Here is a 23,725-nt window from a genome sequence, read left to right on the forward strand (position 1 = left end):
CGGCTATGCTCGAATTTTTTTTGAATTTTTTCGGCCGACTTGTGTATCGGCCCCCATACTCCAATACCCATCATCAAAGGATGAGACGCTTCTACTACATATCCTCGTGTTTTATCCACCTGGGTGCCCCCCGGAGCCGATTCTGTCAAGAGAATTGATGGTGTCGGCTCTGTTGGATAACATGTTGAACCCAGGCAGGCATCGGATGTTGAGGATAATTTTGGCCGATCGCTAGAATCGGCCTCCCATTGCTTTCTCGGTGAAGGTTTTGTGATGTCCCTTCACAAATCTTTTGGGGCCGATCACAAGGATCGGTCTCGCCACGTTTATCCATCGACATTTGCTTTTGTTACACGGTCAGGCCGGTGGATAAAACCAGCCTAACCCCGTTCTTTGTCACGTCGATGCGCTCACGGTCGTCCAAATTGATACCCGAGAGCGGCTCTTGGCCCGATGTTTCCCAAATGTCCATGCCGGCCGTTGAAACCTCGATCGAATCATCTGCACGGACGACTTCAACTTCATCTCCATCCCACTGTATCAGGCATTGGTGCATCGTGGATGGAATGCAACGATTGGCGTGGATCCAATCCCTCCCTAGTAGGACAGCGTAGGTACTCTTGCTGTCGACGATAAAGAACGTCGTAGGGACAGTTTTCCTTCCTACGGTCAGATCCACATTCAGAACACCTTGCGCGTCAGATGCTTGGCCGTTGAAATCGCTCAGCGTTACGTTGGTCTTGATCAGATCCGAGCTGGAGCGTCCCAACCGACGTAGCATGGAGTATGGCATAATGTTGACTGCCGCTCCGGTGTCTACCAACATCTTGTTGACGAAGCTGCCCATTGATGTAGCCTCGCAAGTACAGGGCCTTCGGATGCCCGTAACTTCTTTCTTTTGGCTTCTCAAAGATGACCGGCCGTGGGCCGCAGTCTAATTGCGCCACAGGTGCTTCATACAATCTTGGAGCGCTAAACTCCGTTGGAAGAATGAAGACCATGTTTGTGCCAGCCGATGTATCATCATCGGCTTTCCTCTGCTTGGGGCGCCACTCTTTTCTTTGTGGCCGACCCTCTTCATCCAGGGCTCGCCGGATTTTGGCAGCCAGATCAGGCCGTGCCTTCCTTAGCGTGCGCAGGTACAATCTTTCAGCTTCTTCCAACCCACGCAGACGCTGAACCCTTCGCTTTTGGGAACGGCCGAGCCCATCGGGGCACCACCGGGCCGATGATACTTATCTTCTTCATCATCGTCCTCTAGTTCCTCGAGATCTTCTACCCGAGCGGGCTCAGCATACTTGCTCCGAGGTGGGAGAGGCCCTAGACGCTCGAACACGGACACGTTAGCGGCGTCCTTCTTCTTCGTTTGCATTACGGGCGGTTCTCGATTGTTGGCAATCGGCTCATTCCCGAGTCCCAAGCAATGTTTGAAGAACGGACAGCTCCGAGTGCCTATCCATGTTATCCTGCCCCCTTGCCCTTCCTTCAGTGCGACGATTGTACCCGTCGTCGCTTCTATCATGTTGACGGTACCTCCCGACCTCTGCATCAGACCGACAATTCCTCTCATCATCTACGTCGTAGCGTCGACGTCGGTCGTGCTTGCTGCTCATATTTGTCGAGGAGGCGCTCGGAGAGTGGACGTTGATACCGCACGCTTCTCATTCCCTCCCCGCCGTGTACCGCCTGTCACCATCTTGGGGCCGGTCGCGTGGATCGGCCTCCTCTTCATCCTTACCACGGGAGTGGCTGCTTTCTGCTTCATCTTTGTCATGGCGGCTTGCAAGCCCTGCCATGTTGACACCAAAGGAGCACTTTGGCCGGCCTATGGAGTGGCTGAGATCCACCATGTTGACGCCAGGCGACGGACCTGAGTCCCTACCGAGCTTGATATCGTGCGGCCGGGCCTTCTCAGAGGAGCCGATGAGTTCGGCTTCGAGGGTTGCCTTGATCTCGTCATGTTTCCTTTTTAGCTCCTCGGGCAGATCCTCGTACTTCAGTGACCTGGTGCGTTCTTCTGACGGGGCGGACGAATCCACCCCATCGAGTGCGAAACCCTTCCACCCGACGCCATGGGAGCGGGTTCGGTGGAAGGAGCCGATGAGTTCGGCTTCGAGGGTTGCCTTGATCTCGTCATGTTTCTTCTTGAGCTCATCAGGCAGATCCTCGTACGTGACCGGAGTGTCTTCCGCCATCTCGGATGTAGATGGCGATGTTGCGGATGTCGAAGGGCGTCCCACCGGGCGTGCCAGAATGTGTTGACGTCAGAAACCCCCTGGCGGGCAGAGACGGGCAACACGGTAGAGCCGGGAACAACTAGGGCTGCGGCTGGCCCTGGTCCTCTCGAGCGACGGCCCGCAAAGCCTCCCTGGTCGCACGCGCCGATGTTTATCACAAGGGCGTGCCACCTGACCTATACCTGGTCGGGAAGGTGTGGATGATGCCTCGCTTAGTTTCTGCAGGGGCACACACGTAAACGTTAAATACGAGCCTCGATCGGCTCTCGGGTTATCCCTGTGAATCGGCTCAAAGAGCCGATCCACCCATGATTCAAACGGGGTGTCCGAATATATGGTGGTCCTGCTTGATCAAGGTAAAGCTAATGAGATCTACGACGATTTAGGGTTTTCACCGCATAATCGGATCGTCCTACTCAGGATTGGGCCTCGCGCTCGCGCACGGTGATCGTAAGCCGATCCTAGACGGGGCCTAAAAACCAACACGAGGTTGATCCTCGGAACATCCGTTCTAGGACTAGCAAACGCCACCCTACACGCCGCTGGATCCTCCGACCCCTTGTAAGGCCTAACTATTGCAGATATTAAACTAATCCTTGTAGAACAAGGAGCAATCGTAACGGATCAGATCTACTAAACTATGATCAAGCGGGTGCCGCCCTACACCTAAGATAGGTGTAAGGGCGGCTAGACATGCAAGGGTTGCACTACGAAAGCATGTAACGTGAAGAACAATGCTAACCCTAACATGTCTAAGATAACTACGTTGCTCGCCATCAAAAAGGCTTCGATACGAGCAACGCATGAACAACGTAGGCAGGCTTGTGCTGCCTAGATCGCAAGATGCGATCTAGGCAGCATGATGCTTACCGGTAGAAACCCTCGAGACGAAGGAGTTGGCGATGCGCCGAGATTTGTTTGTGGTTGAACGTTGGTTGTTGTTTATTCCATAAACCCTAGGTACATATTTATAGTCCAGCGGACTTTCTAATGTGGGCGTGCACTAAACCGTGCACGAGATAAACTCTAACTTTTAATCTAGATACAATCTACTATAATTAAAGATACATGGGCAATCTGGCCCAACTTCACCGAACAGGGCCGCTTCAGAGATCCTCCACGTGTAATCTTCCAAGCCCATCCTGATCGCGGCCCACCTCCTGATTTAGCCAAAATCTGGTGATAACAGGCCTTCTTCTTCCTCTTCTTCCTCACGCCGCCCGCGTCAACCTCCACGAGATCATCTACATGTTCCACGGCACCTGCGTCCTCGTCGTCCTCTTTGTCGCCCCCCTCTTCGTCCTCATCATCGTCGTCCTCCACCCCTTCCTCCTCCTCCTCCCCCTTCTCAGCACCGGCGCCCTCGAATTTGAGAGGACCCCTGCGGCCAGTGAACGGGGCACCGTCCGCACCGGGGCCTAGCTCGCGCTGGGGCGCTTGGTCGTATGCCGGGGAGTAGAACACAGTGTTGGGGTTGAAGCTGCCGTGCAGCAGGGTATCCTCGTACCGCGGCAACAATTTTGGCGTCACGCACACGGGAGTGGTGTAGGGGCCGTCGTTGGAGAAGCCGGATGTCGACGGGGACATCACTCCCGGAATGTATGATGGCCCCGACGTACTCCATGGGCTCACGTTGCTGGCCGCGGCAGCGCGTGCTGGTGCGCACATGCCACCACCGTCTTCTTCTCCAGCTAAGCCACCATCCATCCCCTCCGCTCCACCGTCGACAGCTTGCGGCGCAGTCAGTCGTGCTGGCACTGATCCTCGGTCTAGCCTTCCGGCTTCTTTTTCGCAGCCGGCGCCTTCCGCGGCTTCGCAAAGGGCACCTTCGGCCCTTTCGTCTCATTACCCGTCGGCTTGGTGGATGAGGAGAGGGTAGTGGCGGCGGGAGGGACAGAGTCGGCGGGAGGGAGAAATGAATCGGTGAGATAGGCGGTGAAATATGTTGGGAGGGCAGAAATGCGCAGCGGGAGAGGCGCGATGTGGCGGGAAAGGCGCGATTTGGCGGGAGAGGGGGTCGAATTTTTATATGCCGCTGACTCGTCGAGCCCGCGTCTCCTCGTCTCGCTTTTCGTTGTGTCCAGCGCGCCCAGAGCATTCCCTGTGTAGCGGGGACGAGATCAGGACGCCAGACACCGTATCGGACCGCGCCGGACGGAAAGAGCCTTTGGGGCGCGCGGCTGGGAACGAAATTTTGTCCGGCGTGCCTCAAATCCCTTTGGAGGACGTGGGGGACGCGGCTGGAGATGCTCTTAGGCCTATAATTTTTTCGAAAGTCAAACTAAAGTTTTACCATGTTTTAGAAAAATGATCAATAACTATACTCCCTGTGCGTAGGTTTAGTCAAACATGGTTCTTGGTTTAGTCAAACAAGTCAAACAAGTCAAACAAGTCAAACAAGTACCATACGTTCTTGGTTTAGTCAAAGTCAAACTTTGGCAAGATTGATCAAATACGTAAAAAAAATACCGACACCTAAAATACAATATTAGTATTATTAGAATAATCATAAAATATTTATTCACATTGTATGAATTTGGTATTAGGAATATTTCTATTTTTTGCTACATACTTGGTCAAATTTATAAAGGCTGACTTTGACCAAACATAAAACGTAGGGTAAATAGAAACAAATGGGCATTATATTGGTATCGTATGAAAATATGTTCCCTGATGCATCTAATGGTATCGATTTGGTACTGTATATGTTAACGGATTTATCTAAACACATGGTCAAACTTTACGTGCTCTGTTTTTTTCTTAAAAAAAATACACATCTGAAAAACAATTACATGCCTTACTCTCATGAACAAAAGGGAGTATTGTGAACATTGATTTACTAATTTATCCACATACATGTAAAATGATATACTAAATAAAAAATGAACATTGATTGTATGTCAATTAATTTCATTAATTATGGTTTTTCAATGGACAATTTATTCGTATCCATATAAAAAATATCATCACATGGCCATTCATTATTATTGAACATTGATGGAACAATTGGTATACATCCGTATATAGAAGATACATATATAAGCAAAAATCAATGCATTAAATGTTGACTTATCCATTTTCAAGATGCATTCTAAACATTTCTATATATAGGAGATGCTCCAATCTATATATTGGTTATCCAGACACATTAAAGTAACCAAGGAAGTAAAGAACCACATAATTCTTTTTTTTCAAGAAAGACGCTTCGTTGTGTTCATGGGTTGTTGCTATGTTGTGATATCAATATTTCTTTGTTTGTCATTGGCACCGTGGTACCTCACTTTTGTCGATTCAACATATGTTGGTGGCAAATTACGAAAGAATGGCAAGGTAAAAAACTCTACCTTTAGCGCTTTCAACACACATACAGTATTTCTAAATTTGTGTTTTTTCCACCATGTTATTGTATCCACTTGACCACTTAATCGATTAATCCTAATAGTTATCAATGTTGAATCCAGTCATAATTATTCATGCTGAATTATGTGCCCAATGAAAGATTATTGAAACATGTTAACTTCTTATCTTCCAGGATCTTCACATAAAAGTTATGCTAACTATCTAGAACTTGTTTTTGCAGAATACTACTATTTCAAGATCCATACCTTTATTTTTCGCACAAAGAAACAAGTTTGCAGATGATATGGGTACCACTATTTCACATGTAATCCCCCACCCACCCCAGTCTCTCTTTCTCCCTTCATCCCTCTATGTATCTCCCTTGATTTGGGTAATGCTTATTGATTCGTCGCTAGCATTGATGTCTCACAGATGTCAAAGTCCATTCCAGAGACTTCCATAAGTTTATCGTTTCTAACATCTACTAACAAAGAATGAGCATTTTCTTTGTTGTATGTATTGGGAGGGTTGGCGTTGTATTGGCTTGAATGACAAAATCTCACGACATTGATAGTGAGACGATCTACAGATTTGCATTTGGAGTATAACAGTTGTCACCTGCGGCGTTAACTTTACTACATGCATCGAGTCATCAGCTTGTTAATTAAATTTTAATGTATTATGTTCTGATCATTCACTAATTTAATCTATACTTGTGTATCACTAGTATGCAATGTGGCACACAGAGCTAGGCAAGGTTTATGGTCTTCGAGCTGAAATGAGTATATGGGGTTCCCCAAATCAAGAATACTCTCAAGAATCTGGAGCTGCCATACAGATCTATTGTTCAGACGGAGGAAAATATAGCTTAATCGAAGCTGGATATCACGTACAAACATATCAGTTGTTTTTGTTAAACTCATCTGCTTTTCCAGATGATGCTATATATATTTTTTTAACTTGTGGTTTACCTTGCAGGTTTCTCCTTCTTTGTACCGTAACAGAGATGTCCGCTTCTTTACATACTCAACGGTAAGTGTTCACGACTCCCCTCTAATAAAGTACTCCGTAGTCCGTACACACTCTCTAGAGGTCTCCATGCAATCATCTTTTATTTTATTTATTTACTCCTTGAAGTCATTGCTAGACTAAATACGGACCTTTGTACGTCCACAATAAGTCAATAATACAACACAAGTTTCCATTTCTCATTTCTCAGAAGGACACCAAATCAGCAGGCTGCTACAACCTAGAGTGCGCAGGATTTGTTCCTGCAACTGGAGCTGCTCTACGGCCTGGCCAAGCCGTTGCACCTCAATCAACGTATGGTGAAGCTGACCGCTACATCAGGCTTAGCCTGAACAAGGTACTCCTTTTCCCCAACGAGACAATCTACGAATTTGCATTCGGAATGTATGCATTAGCGAAAGTTGTGCAGTTTTTACCCCTTGTAAATTTTGTGCACAACTGAGTCCCGATCGTTAGCATTTTTTCTCCTAGTAGCTTTATTCCCGGTGGTTTTTCTCACGGCAACTAAGGGCATCTCCACTTAGACCCCATATGGCGTCCGACACCACTCATTTTTCGGCTCATATTTTTTTTTGACAATCAATACCACGTATATTCATAGCAACAAATAGTACATGGTAGAGATACATGAACTGACTCCAACGATTACAAAATAAAGTCTAAAAGATAGTAACAAATCTTCGAGGTCTTCAATTTCTTTCTTCTTCCAGAACACAATCTTGTACTCTTCTGAAGGCAGTCAAAGATAGATAACGAACCATAGACCTGTAGATACCGATGAAAGTTCTCCCATAATTTTTTGAGCCGCAATGCCAAGGCTGTGTGCACGCACGCAACCATTAAAGCAGTCATACAACATCGGCAAGAGTACCAACACCAGGTATGTCGGGGAATAATAACCGACTAGCTTTGTCGTCGTCGATGGAGAGCCGAGAGTACGAATCACCATTGTCGAGAACGTAGCAGCCGGGACAACAACTGCGAGGATAATCCTCCTCGCGGCAACAACGACAAAAGATCCAAAATCGATCTGGCGAAGCAAGATCCGAAGACCCATACCTAGAAAATTGTGATTGTTCAACACCACCATTGACGCCGGGAAGAAGATCTCGTCGCCGAACGAAAGGCCGAAGATCACTTATTGCAGACGATGCCATCTCCATTGAGGGGAAACCAACAAGAAGACGACTACCAAAATCCTAACATAATCTAATAAAAACAATACTTTTATTCGGAACTCCACGCATAGATCGGGTTCCCCACTCCTCCCGACGCCGGCGAAGCCGACCGGAGGAGGGGGAACCAATCTATGAAGGAGGATGAACTGGAGGCGGCTAGGGTTGAGGCGGCGGCTGAGAGGAGAGACGAGAGGAAAAGACGTGAATTTGTTTTCAATTAGCGAGCCTCATTAGCCCCCATACAATCGAAAAATTAAACAATATTTTATTGTATATGCGATTTTAAAAACTAATCGTACTCTGTAGTACATGTCTTCGAAGTCATCGTAGTCACGGTTGTCGCTTGGCGCGCGCAGCTGAAACCTCTCAGGCAGCGGTTGCGCAAGCTGCAACTGTTGTTGTGCACGCTGTAGGGACCTGTGACCGCAGAGGCTACAACCTTGACCGTGGTTGCCACTGCGTGCATGGTAGGCCTGCTCCACCTTCTCCCACCATGACCGGGCGTAGTCCACCGGCGCCGGTGAATTGGATTCGAGGGAGATGCGTATGGCAGCACGCTGGCCCGGATACACCTCCGGATCGCCGGTGGTCTGTAATGGTGCACGGCCATGGCGTACTCCGGAGGAACCTGCCACTCCAGTCGTAGCCACACGAGCCAAAGATATATGCGTAGAGGCGAGGGCTCCCGGATGTCAAGGCTGTCGCGCCTGCTGCCACCATTCCTCGGCTGAAACTGAGGGTAGCTCAGGCGGGGGTAATCGCCCGCCATGATCTGGTCCATCACGCTCTTGAGAGTCCGACCACCCTACCATAGCCGGCGCCGACCTCGTTGTTGTTCACAAGAGGTGGTTCATCCCCCTCGTACCTGGTGAGCTTACTCTCCTGCTGATTGGCGAAGAAAGCGTCCCAAGTCGCGTCGTTGTCATGATCCCAGTGGGGATCCATTCGCTGGTCGAACGTGACCGTGACGTAGTAGTGGTGGGTGATGGCGCACAACAAGCCACACCTTGTGGGTTGGGAGAGACCGGCACGCCTCCGGCGCTCAGCCTCCATCCGGCCGGACCAACACAGCCAGCGGCGGCCACGACACGCCAGGCGCCCCCCGCCCCCGCCCAGCGGCCAGACGGAGAAGCTCCGCGCTGGCCAGCCGCCACCGCGACGGCCAGGAACCACCGCGCCGCCGTGCGGTCGCGGCCCGCCCCGACGGGCCCGCCCTATGCGCGGGAAAGGGAGACCAGAGGCGCGCCCGAGGCGCCGCTGTCGCAGCCATCGGGCTGGCCACTTTACACGGCCGGAGGAGCTGCTGCTGAAGCCCACTCCGCCGAACTTCGCCACCACTAGATCGGGAGCCGCCCCGTTGGACCGTCTCGCGCGCGGGGAAGAGAGATTCCACCGCCGCCGGCACCGTGCGGGCTTTGCCCGGCGGCTCACGCCGGCGGCGTTGGCGGGGGAAAGGGGTGACGGGGGACGGCTGGAGGGGAGGGTAGGGGCGCCCCGGCCGCCTCGGGGGGGGGGGGGGGGGCGACGGTAGCGGGGGGCTTCCTTCGCTTGTTAAGGTTTCAAGAGATGATCCCTTAGAGCATGTCTAACAGGCCCCGTATAACCCGCCCACCCCGTAAAATGCCGGCGGGATACGGGGCAGGCGCGATTTGGAGCGTCTAGCAGGCCCCATATTCGGGCCGGCCCGTTTCGGCGGAATACGGGGCCCAGGAAAACGGCCCCGCCGCCCCCTACTTACACTGGGCGCAGGTGCGAGTGAGGGGATAACCCCTCACTCGCAACCCTAGCTCCGCCGTGCGCCGCCGCCTCCTCCATCCTGCTCCGGCGAGCAATCCCTCAGTACCTACCTCCACATTTCACCCCAGCTTCGGCATGGACGCACGCCGCCGCAGTACCGCCTCGCCGGCGAGCGGATCGAAGCGATCCCGCTCGCCGGACAACGTGGAGAATGCGTGGCGTCTCCAATGCAAGAGATCCGCCGCCGGGAGCCGGCGTGCTGCGTGCAGGTACGCCGGCGCCGCGTACGTCCGGCCGAAGCTCGTTGACTTCGCGGCGGGCGGGCGCTGGTACAACCAGGATCCGCCGATGAAGCCGATGAGCGGCCCCAAGTTCGACGAGTGGCACGCCGAGTGGGAGCGCCGACGCTGGGCGAAGGCGGCTTGGAACGCGAGCATCGGGCGAGGAGGAGGAGGACCCCGACTTGTTGAAGGCGATACGAGAGTCCCTCAAGGACGACGCCGAGAGGAAGAGGGCGGAGGAGGAAGAGGAGGCGGCGGCCATCGCCGCCGTGAAGGAGGCGCAGTTGCGGGAGGCGGAGGCGGAGGCGGACTCGTACATCGTCGACCTCTCCGAGTAAAAGTCGCGATCCATTTAGGATCGCACATTTTGGATGTACAAGCGTTGATCCGTATGTATGATCGACGAACTATGAATATGAAAGTTTCCCGGGGTTTTAAATTTACGAATTTACGGGGTGAAATACGGGGTCTGCTAGACGGAACGGTGTATCAACGAGCACTTTTTTTATACGGGGCGAAATAATCGCGATATACGGGGCAGAAAAGTAAGGGACATGTTAGACATGCTCTTAGCTAAGGGAAGACAACCTTCTCTCTTCATTTTCTATCCCCAACTAAACAAAAATTGTGGCATCTCTAAGAGAAGGCTGACATCACCGCATTGTACGTGCCCTAAGATCTTAGGAGGGCCCGTATATAAAACTTCGCAAACCGACCAGACTGTTGGGACCAACCGTTTGATATGCTTTAAAATCTTTATTAGGAGGGGTATCTATAATAACTAAATGAGAGCAACCCATTAAGGGTAATTCTCTCAGCATGCAGCTATGCCACCTCATCAATCTTCCACGTCATGCTTTTAAGCTAGGTCATCAGTTGGTCCAATTCAGTTTCTTTCACTTCAAAGTCCCATTGATCTCCTTCCTCTACGACCACATGTTTGCATTAAGTACAATACATCTTTCCACTACTAATTTGAAAAAGAAACTGATTCCTAACTGACGGACATGCGGAAGGATAGTGGCGTCATCAAATTATGTTTTTTTCTCCTTTTTTCCAACGCACCATCTTCAGTTGCCTTTGGCCTCCATTTACTTACCTTTGGCCTCCATTTACTGGAGCATTCATGGATTTTCTTCCTTTCGTCTTCCCAGGAGGACCGAGGGGATTGTTCTATATATAGAAGCTGCTCTAGCGTTCCATTCCTTCCTCTTCCCGTGGTCTTCTCAAGCAAGAGATCCGAGTTTTTCCCCACTCCGCTACGATTGGAAGTTTATGTTGTCGTGCTTACTGCTCAGGTATTGGTTTGGGGACGACGCTTATAAGGCCAATCTTACCGCCTATCTCTGGTTGTAAAAAACATCATCGCTGACCCTGAAATCGTCAGTAACAGGGTTGGTAGCATCCTGCTAGGCTCCAAGAGGGCATCTGCTCCCGGACTGGCCTGCCCATGGTGCAGCTCCTTTCTCCAAGGTCATCGTCTAGCAGTGCCTTCGCACATCTATTCTTTTTTTTTTCTTCAGCGTGCATGACCAGGTAGTCTGTTATTTTTGTCCATATTGTGACTCATTCAGGCGACTCATCCATATCCGATGCATACGCATTCACCCTGATGGTTGATGCTGTTGATGCTCAACACTAAATTTCTGTATTGTAGATTGCAGTAGTACGTGCTATGCTACTGATGTTGCTTCTGCCTTGCAGATGCTTGACAAAATGTCGCTTGGTAAAAGTTCAATGCATACCCATTCACCTTCATGGTTGATGCTCATCATTAAATTTTGGTATCCTACATTGGTGTAGTACGTCCTGATGTTGCTTCTGCCTTACAGATGCTTGACAAAATGGTGTTTATTACTGATTACTAAATTAATTTTTCATAAAGAATTTCTATCAATTCTGTAATTATTGCTGGGCATACAGTAAAAGTATTCCATGGCTACATGTTTACAAGCGTCCCCGCAACAACGTGCGGGAAATCATCAAGTATATAAAACTTGGCAAACCTTTTGCTAAATGGGGTAACTATGATGAATAGTTGTTAAATGAGGTAATTACTGTAAAAAACAAACAAAATAAGGGGTAAAAACGGGAATTCACAATTAATTATGTGACAATTAAATTCCTAAACGTGGAGCTTTATCAGAAAAATAAAAACTTATGTATTAATTTACATAATTAGATGGATGCTAATTAATAGCTTATGGTGTGTTTTACTATGAGTACATGGATGGTAAGGATCTTTAACTTTGATCATGAATTTATTCCTAATAATCTCATTCTTTAGACTTCTATCATATCAAAATATCTGGTTATGACCATGAGCCATTGTTGATTGTATATAGGATCCAAACTCTGGAGACTGGGTATTGTACCGGCATGATTTAGAAGCACCGTCATTTTTGGGGCATTTTCGAAGTCAGCTTTGCCCGGGAACATTGCGAATACAGGCATTGACTGGATTCGTGAATTACCTAAGGAACACACATGGTCCTCCGATGGGTAGCGGACACTTTCCGGATGACGAAGATGACAAGAAATGTGCATACTTTAAGCATATTAAGATCTACGATGCTAAAGGTCATGCTTGGGACCCAATTACAACTCGCATGATCTCTTTAGTTGACAGGGAAGACTGCTACAATGAAACTGACTTTACAGTGGAAATTAATAAGGGCTACATTTTCTATTATGGTGGACCAAGTGGTTGTAACGGTTAACGCCATAGCCCTTTTGGTTATTCAATAAAGAATAAACTTGTTTAAATCTCTTACAAGTCAAACACCATGTTCGCACAAGAAAAAAGCACCCTGGGAGATACGCTGCAACTAAGCCTGTGCATCCGCGGTTTTGAGGCCGGTTTGAGACCAAACTGTGCCCAGATTTAGCTGCAACGGGGGCCATGGGAGGCCGGCTGAAAGCGTGATAAACAAGATAGTTCAATTGGTTGTTTTGAGATCCGAAGCCTCTCAGTTCCTTGGAGAAGATCACAAAGCACCACATGTGGGGCCATTCGGCCACCGGCCACGAGATGTACTCTTTGGCATCTCGGAGGGTGAAGGTGACATCGACGGTTACAACGTGATTAACCAAGCGGGGATGAAGTAGTGTCGAAATAAGGCCATGTTGGGAATAATCCACACGCAAGCCTCATAGAGATGTTGGAACACCGACATCGGTAGGAGGCCGTCCGGGTGGAGGTGTGACAGGAGCAGGCCATACTCCCCCAGGACTGCCACCATGAACGCAGAGAGCGGCAACACCATGCCCGCCATGAGGAAGCAGGAATACACCTACCCGTACCCGTCTGCTGGTTCGGAGGCGTCCGGTGACGGTTCGGTAAATCATGTGCGACGGTTTATTTTAGCCATGTGTGTAAGCATTTTGTGTATTAGTGACGAGTTCAAAAACATTGATTGTAGTACTAGCTGTGAATATTGCACATGTCCACTACAAACTGCACGACACTGCTAGAACATATATTGACAAATCATGTAGCTTATGGCCAGCCTACAAACTAATTACATTTCTGTAAAGAATAATGATCACATCGTTCTGCCAATGCGAATTTGACAAGATTTCATACTCAAATACACCGCCGAACACTAAGACTGCATGACACTCAGTTCATTCATTTTCTAAAGTGAGCTCCTCTGCATACAAAACCATCGTGCTCTCTCAGATCTTTGCATCATGGGCTACCAGAGCCATTCTGGGCGACGTGGACAGATGGCTGGGTGCTCCTGAACCTGAGCCCCTTAACCATGGGCTTCACCTTCTCGGTAGTCTTCATGATGGCCAAGAAAAGCGCCCTGTACAGTATAACCATCCCGAACAGGATGGCAAGGTCCACCCACTTGTTGTACCCCATCTCCACTTGCCAGTAGTCCCTGAGGATCTCGCCACCGGTGATGGTGGCGGCGCCGCCGGCCTGGTTGTTGGGGAAGGTGAGGCCCAGAAACTCGTTCTTGTAGAAGCCCTGGTTGGCGTACTTGTGGAAGGCGACATAGTACATTGGGTACCGCCACACGGGCTTGGGCAGGTCGTGGGGCAGGCGGAAGAAGCCGCCGTTGAGCATCATGACGCCCTGGATGCCGGCGCCGGTGATGATGCCCATGAGGAAGTCAGGGACCGCGCTGGCCACGATCATCATCAGGCCCTCCACCAGCATCATGGTCGTGAAGAGCACCAACGCGAAGTATGCGAAGTGGTCGAAGCTTCTCTGCAGGCCCACTAGGTAGTAGGCCAGCGCACCCGGCACCACGGAGATGAGCAGCAGGTAGGGCGTCGACGACACGGTGTTGGCGATCACAAATGACGACACGCCGTAGTGCCCGTTCAGCCTCTCCCTCCCGAATATCTGCATTGCGGATGCACACAAACATCAGATCGATGTACATTGTATTGTCAGTTGAGAACTTGAGATAGACCGGCCGCTTGCTAAACTCGAGAACAAAAGGTTCACCTTCATATCCTCCACGAAAGATGGGAAACCTCCTATAGCCATGAAGGTGAGGAAGGCAGCGACGAACATGAGCATGGAGCCACGAGCCTGCAGAGATTTCCACGATCAGCATTAGAACCAAGAGAAATGAGTTTGTCCTGTGCAAGGGACATCGTGTGCATGAAACAACTTTGTTTCGTTGCGTTCCAATACGTTAGAGATATCTGAAACTTGACAAATCTTAATACTACTTATCGACACGAATCGCAAAGCAAGAAAGCAATTTGAATGTGGCGGCAATTGTCCCGTGCACTACACTTGTGTATGGTTGTGGAGAGTCACCTGGATGGATCCGTAGCTGTGTCCGATGTCGTAGAAAATGGTGCCACAGCAGAGACAGAGCGCGACGTAGATTCCAAACCGGAGCCAGTAGTAGCCGAGGTCCCTGTACATGTTGACGAAGGACCTCTTGGTCAGCACGAAGGACTGCGTGAGGAAGCTCGGCTGCTGACCTTCCATCTTCACCACATCTCCTCCCTGAAACAAAACAGATCATGTACACACGCCATAGTTAAAACCGGGAAAATCCAGTTCTCCAATCAGAAGCTTCGGAATGTGGTGGGCAGCAGGCCACTTACGGTGCTGCGTATGTCAGCGATCTGTCGTGTCACCTTCTCCATGTGCACGGAGGATTTGTATGCGGTCGCCAGCGTGTCGATGGCCTGGGCGGTGGTCGTCTTCTTCCCGCCAAGGCCTTCTTCAATGTCCTGAGGAATTGATGGAGTTTGTGGTTAGGATTTTAAATTCATCAATATTTCATATAGACAGTCAAGAAGGCAAATAGTGGTGATGTGCTCACATTGTCGAAGTCCTTGTTGATGGTCCTCAAGAAGTGGTCAGATGGGTTCATCAGTGACGGGCAAGGGAACCCGCTCAGAGCAAAGAACTGTGGAAATAAAATGAAGTGAACAAAATTCAGTACTCCAAATCAAATAAAAGTTTGTTTTGTACTTCTATACATGATCGTTGTAATCCGACTGTAGAACTCAAGCAAGTCTAAGATGCTAGATGTTTTTTCAAACACTGACCGACCAGGACATGCATGTTTTGTTGTTTTCTCTTCGGTGCTTATACGCCTACTTCAAAGTCTCAAACGGGGTGGTCAATTAGTTGCCACATAAAATCACTTTCTTATTCATACGGGTAACCTAATATGCACTTCCCGATATAATCAGACACTCTAGTTTGTGTTGTATCAGGACTTGCTTTGCACAGTGGTTTACCTATTACGAGGACTATACGATCTCTGCAGGGCCGAGCCGTCTCCAAACTTAGCTTTCAGAAAATAAAAAATAAAAAAACTGAGCTTTCAGCCTCAGCTGTCAGCACTGAAAAACTGCTAAATGAGCGCATCTTCATCTCTGTACATGGTACTGTACTACGAACGTGATGCCGCAGGCCTGCGCGTCATAGCCGGCACCGGCAGAGCCAACACGTACATGCACCAAGTCAAACGCAATTAAGCGGCAAAGATCGCGATGCACGCAGCTAGCGACATTTGCTAATGTTGATTCTGGAAGTAAGTAAGCTAGCTTAATTAGCGTCATAAATAAATGTGTTGATGCCAAAACGAATGTTCCCCGTGCTTGTATGTAATCCAGTCTTCGATGGGATTGTGTGCAGTGTTCTCCATTCGGCTGTTGTACCTACCAGTGACTTGACTACAGTTCTTGTTTGGTCACTACAGTGCTAGTTTTGTGCCGACTGATTAAGTGTGATCGTTACACGGAGTACTACTACGTTCGTGCATGCGTTGCTTATGCACGTTTTCTACGAAAAGTCTCTTTGGCACATGAGCTCCAGTGATCCCAGTATTTGAAAAACATATTTCTGTAATTCCAAAAAATCTGAAATTAAATGCGTACATATTTATAAACATTCCGAAGGTATGCTGTAAATTTCGGATGAAAATATGTTGTATTTTGAGCTATACGAAAAAGACAAATTTCTGACAAAAATCTAAAGTTTCCATCCCTACAAATTTGTTATTTTTCCTCAGCTCAAAATACAAGGCATTTTCTACCAAAAATTTATACGAGTACTCAGAACATGTGTATGTATTTGTGGAATAAAGTTTATAATTTTTTGAAACACATAAATATATTTTTAAAATATTACAAAAATCAGGAGCACTGGCACCTGGGTGCACCAAATCTGCTCTCCGTTTTCTACTCATTTTCAAGTATATAGTTAGGTGCCGACGTGTCGTACAGAAGATTTACAAATAACTGACAATATATATAACGTATAGACCCAAGATGTTTCCGTTGACAACGAGGTGTCTATTGTGATTTCGTCAATTTTAAGATCCAATCCACCGGCTCAGTCTTTCGGAGGTGCTCGTAGGGATAGGGTGTGCGTGTATGCATTCATAGGGATGAGTGTATACGCGTGTGTATGTGAGTATCTGCGTTTGTACTGTGTTTCTCACAAAAAAAAAGCGTATGACTAAGAGAGACCTCATGCATGGATTCATCTAATATAAAGTGTAAGTGAATTGGTCTTAACTATAATACTAACTAATAGTTGAACCAACTAATTATTGGATAGTTAGAAGTGTGTGGTATTTTTAACCTACCTACTAAGGATCAAATCATAGGTTTGATGTAGATAAAAAATGGAATTTTTAGCGGAGATCGACATTTTCGCGGATAGAACTTCAATCTTAAGTAGACGCCGTGAGTGCGTGTATGTGATAAAATATGTGCATCTATGTATGTCCAAAAATAAAGATTGAGTTTTTGGTGTGGAACTTGTTGTGATCATTGTTATTGCTGATTTGTCTCCCTCAAGTTGCCGCTAGTCGACGTGGGCATTTACGTGATGCTGCGACTTAGGCCATTAGGCGTCGAGTGTTCATAGAAGTGGCGTGTTGTGGGTGCTAGCATCTCTAGACCCGTTGTCTTGTTGTTTAAACTTTTTTTGTAATAGTCACATGTCATGTGGGCTTTTTCTTCTTCTTGTCCCCCGAAGTTTGTGTGGTTTTTATCTTTTTTCGATAAAGAGTGTGGTTTTTATCTGATTTTCCTTATAAAGTGGATGAATGCTTTATTCTTGCAAAATATCCAGAGCTCCCAGCGGTTGCACGAAGAAAAAATTCACTAATAGTGTGGTAGGCAATGAAATGTTCATAGAATAATCTACAAATTAACTTAAAAAGTGATGACCCATGTTTTATAGATAAACAATATGTGTATGTCTCACTTGACTAAGACAATATTATTTCTCAATCCATATCAAAACGTCTTCTTTAAAAACAAATATTATCCACAGTGTGGTGTTTAACTTGTTCATATGCCGCGAAAATAAAAATCTCTGAGAAAATTTTATTTTGGCCTACTTTAAAACGTTGCTTCCGCACGTTTGACACACTCATTGGAGTGTCCATGCGAACTTCTAGTTTGCCAAGAGGTGAGATATCAATGTCTCAATCCTTTGTGGCTATTAAAATATAGGCCAACCTGTCCGTTAGTATTGACATTTGACATTCGGAATGCACCTCCTTTTATCACTTGTTTAATCCAACCTCTCCACTAGGTTCTCACTAAATAAAACCCTTTTTAACAAAGCCTCTTGCAAAAAAAAATTGTTTTCAAGGTTATCTTTAGTATGACCCCCTCTTGTTTCCTTCTCCTAAGCTCAAGAGACATCTCATGGATAATGACCACTCCATCTAAAATATTTTCGTTTTTCATATAGATGACGTCTCACTCAAGCATATTCAATGGCAAGATTTGTATTGTACTTTTTATCGCCTAGCGGGGCATACCTAAATTCATCGCACGTTTGGAGAGGACGGCATAAAGATTACCAGAAAATAACCCGAAAATCAAACTGGCCTTGAATAACTAGTAGCATTAAGAAGTGAACAGGTGTATTATGGACTTAAGAAGGACTATCCATTCGAGATAGAAAAAAAATCTGAATCTGATGCACTTAATCTGCAAGTCGTTTATAAGCCTATTCAAAGGCTAAATTTGAATTGTACTCCTTATCCCCGCCAAAAAATGTGTACCCCTTATCACCCATTAGGAGTACAGGGGTGCCTAGAACATATGACCAAGAACATAACTTGAAATGCAAATTGGACTTGAACAACTAGCTAGTAGTAGCATTAAGGAGTGAACAGGTATATTATGGACTTAAAAAGGACTCTAGATGTGTTATGTGTACATGATGCGACTTGCCTACCCGTTTGTGCGAGACCCTACTTGCTAGGACGGCAACCATGCATGTCCAAAGTCCTAACACGTCTAATACTTGACGGCCGCTGACGAGACACGATAGCAACAAGGTACAATCCCTAAAAAACTCGATAGCAACAACAACAATCAAGCATCAACAGCAGTACTGTGCTCGTATATTACTCACATATACGCACGTGATACAAACGTATGTAGGAGTATATACGTATAGCCGGCGTACCTGGTTGGTGTCGGAGGCGGGGCCGAAGAAGACGGTCCTGCCGTAGGCGAGGAGGCAGAGGCCGTGGAAGAGGCCATAGACCTCGGTGCTGGGCTGGTGCACGGCGGCGACGACGGTCATCCCCTCATGGCGCGCAAGCCTGGCAATCCGGCTGACGACGTGGTAGGAGGCGGCGCTGTCGAGGCCGCTGGTGGGCTCGTCGAGGAACAGCAGCGCTGGGCGGGTGAGGATCTCGATGCAGATGCTGACGCGCCGCCGTTGGCCCCCGCTGATCCCCTTGTGCATCCACCCGCCGATGCGCGTGTCCGCCGCGCCCTCCAGCCCCATCTCCCGCAGCGTCTCCTCGGCACGGTCGCGCTTGGTGGCCGCCGACATGGAGCTCGGCAGCTGCAGCTGCGCCGAGTACAGCACCGCCTCGCGCACCGTCAGCGTCGTCATCAGCACGTCGTCCTGCGTCACGTACGCCTGCACACATACACGCGTACACGTTGGATAAATTACTATTGATTCATTCATCCCTCGCAGAAAACATTTTGTTGATTCACGATCGATAAAGCATTAATCTAATGAAAATGAGATTCTCCGAACGATATAGTAGTTTGGACGAAGCATTAACCTAATTAGAATGAGATTCTCCGAACTATATATATAGTTGTAGTTGTATGCATGATTACATGGACTAGCTAGCTAGGCTTACCGATGTTCCGTAGGATAGTTTCTGTCTCCGGCCATTGATCAGGATGTCTCCCTTTTGGCTAACATTGGAGCCTAGCCGTCCTGTGTTCCACAGAGAAAACACGCACGAATTAGTTAATTCTTCATCTCCTCACCAGGAAAAACAGGTAGAGTACAAGAATATCAGATCATCTCGCTACGTACGCTAGCTCGCTAGCTAACAAAAATCTCTCTATTAGTTTATCATGGAAGCTGATCGGAAGACCAGCTCGGACACGAGTATATTAAGATTCTCGTGCATGTATACCTGCTAGAGCGTCGAGAAGGGTGGATTTGCCGCAGCCGGAGGGCCCCATGATGGCGAGGACCTCGCCGGGGCGCGCGTAGCCGTTGACGCCGCAGAGAATGGGGACGCGGCCGGCCTTGCCGCCGTCCGCCGACACCCACAGGTCCTCCCAAGAAAGCACCACGCCCTGGTCCACTCGCCGCAGCGACGGCTCGCGGGCCACGCCGCGCCCTGGGCCGTCCGCGCCGTTCTCCACGCTGATCTCCAGCGAGGAGCTCGGCAGCACAGGCACGAACGACGGCGGCGGGAACGATGAACTCCCGCTACCGAAGGGGAAAGAGGCGCCGTCGGTGCTGCGCAGGGAGCTGCCGAGGTCGGACGCCGCCTCGTCGCCGGCAGCGTCGTCCGGCTGGCTCTGCCGCCGCGGCGGGCTCGGCTTCCACCTCGGCACCGCAGGCAGCAGCTGCTGGTCCGCCATGTGTAGCCGGCTCGATGAGGTTAGGAGCTAGCGCTCGATGGTGTGAAAATGGGTTCTTTGCTCGTCCTTGGATGGATCAGGGTGGTCGTGAAGGATGAGTGTGAAGAAAGGGGGTGCTTAAATAGAGAGGAGATGAGCTGGTCGAGTGCATGATTTACTCAAGTCGCAAGTGGGTTTAGAATTAGTTTCCTTGAACGCCTTTTTGAACACGGGAGAGCGGGTCAAGAGAGGAAGGGGTGCTTTCCTTCCACCTGTGTGTTGTCCTGTACGTGTAGTTTTGAACTTCCTTTTCTTTTGGGAGATGGTGTTCAACTTTTTGCAGACAAATCAAATTGTTGCCTTGTTGCGACAAGTTCAAGACTTCTGCCTTTAGTCATGCACTTATACTGGTGCTCATGTTCAGACACTACTGCTGGATTGCCTCCCGGCATTTAGTGTGGTGCTGACATTGTGTGGTCACCTGATAACCTATTCGTTTATCCTGTAAGGAGAGACCGGAAGGATGTTCTAGAAACAGTGGTACGTGTGTGCATCGACATGACCAACAAATCAACAACTTTTAATATTTGCAACTTATTTTTCGAACTGTCATTTCAATGAATGATAGCGATATTCATGTTTGTTAGTGTGGACATATGAATTGTGTTTTCTACACAATATGAATGAACTTAATTTGAGATTTATTTTTGTTGTGAAAGTATAAGTCTTTACCTGAAATATGATGTGACAAGGTTAATGTGAAAGTTTCTCCGGACTGAGCTGTTAAGCAGGTGGCGGTTAAGCAACTGTCAGCTACGTGACCTTAATGCACACAGTTAGACAAAAGTCTCTTTGTGCACTATGGCCTCAAGAACCATAGTCGAGGCTGAAGCATCGACTCCTATGTTGACTACGTCGCCATTCAAGAATGGTCGAATTCTATTTCCAATGAGGGACACATCAGAAAGGGTTGTGCCCAAGTTGTGCCTCCCATATCAACGAAAGGAATTTAGAGAACAGCCCCCCATCTCCATGGATGATGAGGGTTTTGTCTTGTACCCTTAGGTTCGTTATATGCTCGCCTAGGGAGCATGGTGTGTGTTCCACAACTCTTTGCTTTGATCGCCAACTTGTATGTCACGTTATTTTCACTTTCCCACTATGTTACGGTTGGTGCTAATTCTAGGTGTGCTTTTGCAAAAAAAAAAAATGTATGTCCCGCAATGTTGATTGGCTCTCCATGGCTTGGTATTGTAGGGGCTTAAGCATGCTATTCTCGTTCTACCACGGTTAAATGTCAAGCCTCAAGCATGCGCAAAGATCGGCAGGGCCATAGAATTAAATGGGTGAAGGACCAAGTAGGGAATGGCTAGGTGGCATGATCGTTCCATGTGGCGAAGCTCTGACTGAACGAATAATGTTTCATATGATTTTGTTGTATCGTGTGCCATCATTATGCCTTAGACTTTGGGAGGCGCAGACAAGTCTTTGCAGTTGGATCACTCCTCCGGTAGGATAGGCTTGTGCCATGAGTTGGTGGGAGTAGAGCATACTCGTGCGCAAGCACTGGTCTCTATGAAAAATGAGGGAGAGATGGAGGTTGTGCGCATGTGTGGACATAGAAGTTGTTGGGTAGGTTAGCGATGTTTGGCAACCATTGATTTAGGATGACTCCAGGGCAGGAGCAAGCATTATGAGGCTCCCATGTGTATGCAACACGAGGGTTTTTACGTCTTGGCTACGAAACGTAGAAGCAATCTCTTGGAACATTGGCGACCTGATATGGTTTGTATATAGATCTTCATTGGCATGTGTTTTTGTTAGCGGCAGAAGGAGCTCATGGTGTAGCATCTGAAGACGTGGCTTGGATCGGTGTCTTAGCGTATCATCAATGCAAGGTTGACCATTGGTCTTTCCCTGGCGGTTATGTGCCATCCGGTGGTGGGCATGCAACATTGGTAGGTTGGATGTTCGTTACACATGTAGTGGTCGTGGTGGTGTGGTGTTTAGGGCATGAGTGATGGTTTCTTGTCTGGCGTGTTTCTACCATTGGATTGATGTCTTATGTGCCCTTTCTCATGCCTATTGCACCGGCATTATCTTGTTTGTGTCGTTCACACCACATTTTACCCTAGTCCGGAAATGTGAGATTCGAGGGCTCCTTGTCTACATGGAATATTTCTAGAATATTTCGAACAGTGGTGTAGGATATATTCAGCATTGTACTATGTTAGTCGCCTCTAGAGCTAGTTCAGCATAGTTCTTCCTTTTGTGAAATTAGACTTCCATCCCCATGATGAGGGTTTGGACTGGATTTTGGCGTCTTATGAGTGAGCTTGAAAGACATATCCCAGCCAGAGTATGTTTTAGCAGCTGTATAGTACTACATAGGAATGCAAGTGGGTCAATATTAAAGTAACCTCTGCCATCTTTAGTGTATAATTTGCATTAACTTTTGTATTTTACCCTAATTCTGTCCTAGTTGCACCCACAAAATTGGTATGCCCTCGTCGTTGTCTAGATATCTAGACGTATTTTCAGTACTCTCTCCATACCGATTGACAGGGCATTTATGTATTTTGAGAAACAAAATTAAGTATATATTTAGTTAACAAAATATAAGATATATGCCACAAAAATTATACCATTGTTTACTAACTAAATTAGTAGTTAATTTTTTCTCAAAATACGTAATTATCCTGTAAACCGGTATGGAGGAAGTAACATGGATACATCCATATTTAAAAGAAAATCACATTGGCATCAACAATCAGCATGTCACGTCAGCCCAAAAAAATGCTTTGTGAATCAGAACTAGCTGGCGCGGATTATTGAGCATGGACTCCCAGCGGTCCACTCAACGTGCTTGACGATATAAATGTGTATGATACACTCTCCAAGTAATAAAATACTCCAGCTTAATCCTCCTGGTATAGTGAAACCCGTGTGCCGTGCGCGAAGGCGAAGCAGACCGTACGCCCGATTCGTGGTTAGCCAGCCAGCTCTCCCCAAACGGAAGGGAAGATTCGTGTCGTGTGGCTACTGGCTAGCCTAGCTGCCCACGGTGCCTGCCGGCGGCCGGCTTCCTTCGCTTGACCGTCGTCGTTTGGGGATCGCCACCAACACGCTGATCGCCGTTGACTATCAGTCGGTGCACGTGGCAACGCCGGTGATCTAGCTGCCACGTCGGACGCATCGGATTACAATGGTCTCCAAGACGGTGAATTATTATTTTTCTTTCTTCTCTGACTTTGAGTAACCATAACGATGACTTGTCAAAATCAAAATGGTAAATAAAGGTAGTAGTACGAGTGAGTCCGTGGAGGATTAATTCTGGTCCATCTTCTTACCGCTCCTCCCGGTCCTGCCGGCGCCGCTCGTGCTCTTGGACACCACGACAGCGAAACGTACGTCTCCTCTGTAGATACATCCTATATCGACCTTATACATCCTCTTAGACTTTTTCATTTCATGTAGTATACGGATATTTACATACGCCTGGCTACATCTCTCCTTCCCAAGACAGCGAGACGTGGATCAAGTTGAAGGGTAGATAGCTCCATCCACCGGCGCCGGT

The 23,725-nt window shown here is 47.9% G+C and overlaps 2 protein-coding genes across 2 annotated transcripts; one reads left to right on the top strand and one right to left on the bottom strand.

Moving 5' to 3' along the window:
- Positions 1 to 6,309: 6,309 nt before the first annotated feature.
- On the top strand, positions 6,310 to 12,521 carry LOC124652927. Its single transcript, XM_047191973.1, has 4 exons — positions 6,310 to 6,465; positions 6,555 to 6,608; positions 6,796 to 6,942; positions 12,147 to 12,521. The coding sequence occupies exons 1-4, from the start codon at positions 6,310 to 6,312 to the stop codon at positions 12,519 to 12,521; spliced, it is 732 nt and encodes a 243-aa protein (XP_047047929.1).
- A 738-nt stretch (positions 12,522 to 13,259) lies between these two features.
- Positions 13,260 to 20,169, bottom strand: LOC124658296 (ABC transporter G family member 1-like). The gene is made up of 8 exons (XM_047196664.1): positions 19,713 to 20,169; positions 19,428 to 19,507; positions 18,731 to 19,195; positions 15,105 to 15,191; positions 14,884 to 15,012; positions 14,588 to 14,782; positions 14,267 to 14,353; positions 13,260 to 14,161 (listed from the first exon to the last, which is right to left on the bottom strand). Exons 1-8 carry the CDS (start codon positions 20,167 to 20,169, stop codon positions 13,493 to 13,495), a joined length of 2,169 nt encoding a protein of 722 aa, XP_047052620.1. The 3' UTR covers positions 13,260 to 13,492.
- Positions 20,170 to 23,725: the final 3,556 nt, after the last annotated feature.

Source organism: Lolium rigidum, chromosome 5 (assembly GCF_022539505.1).
Source record: "Lolium rigidum isolate FL_2022 chromosome 5, APGP_CSIRO_Lrig_0.1, whole genome shotgun sequence".
In the NCBI taxonomy this organism is placed as follows: domain Eukaryota; kingdom Viridiplantae; phylum Streptophyta; class Magnoliopsida; order Poales; family Poaceae; genus Lolium; species Lolium rigidum.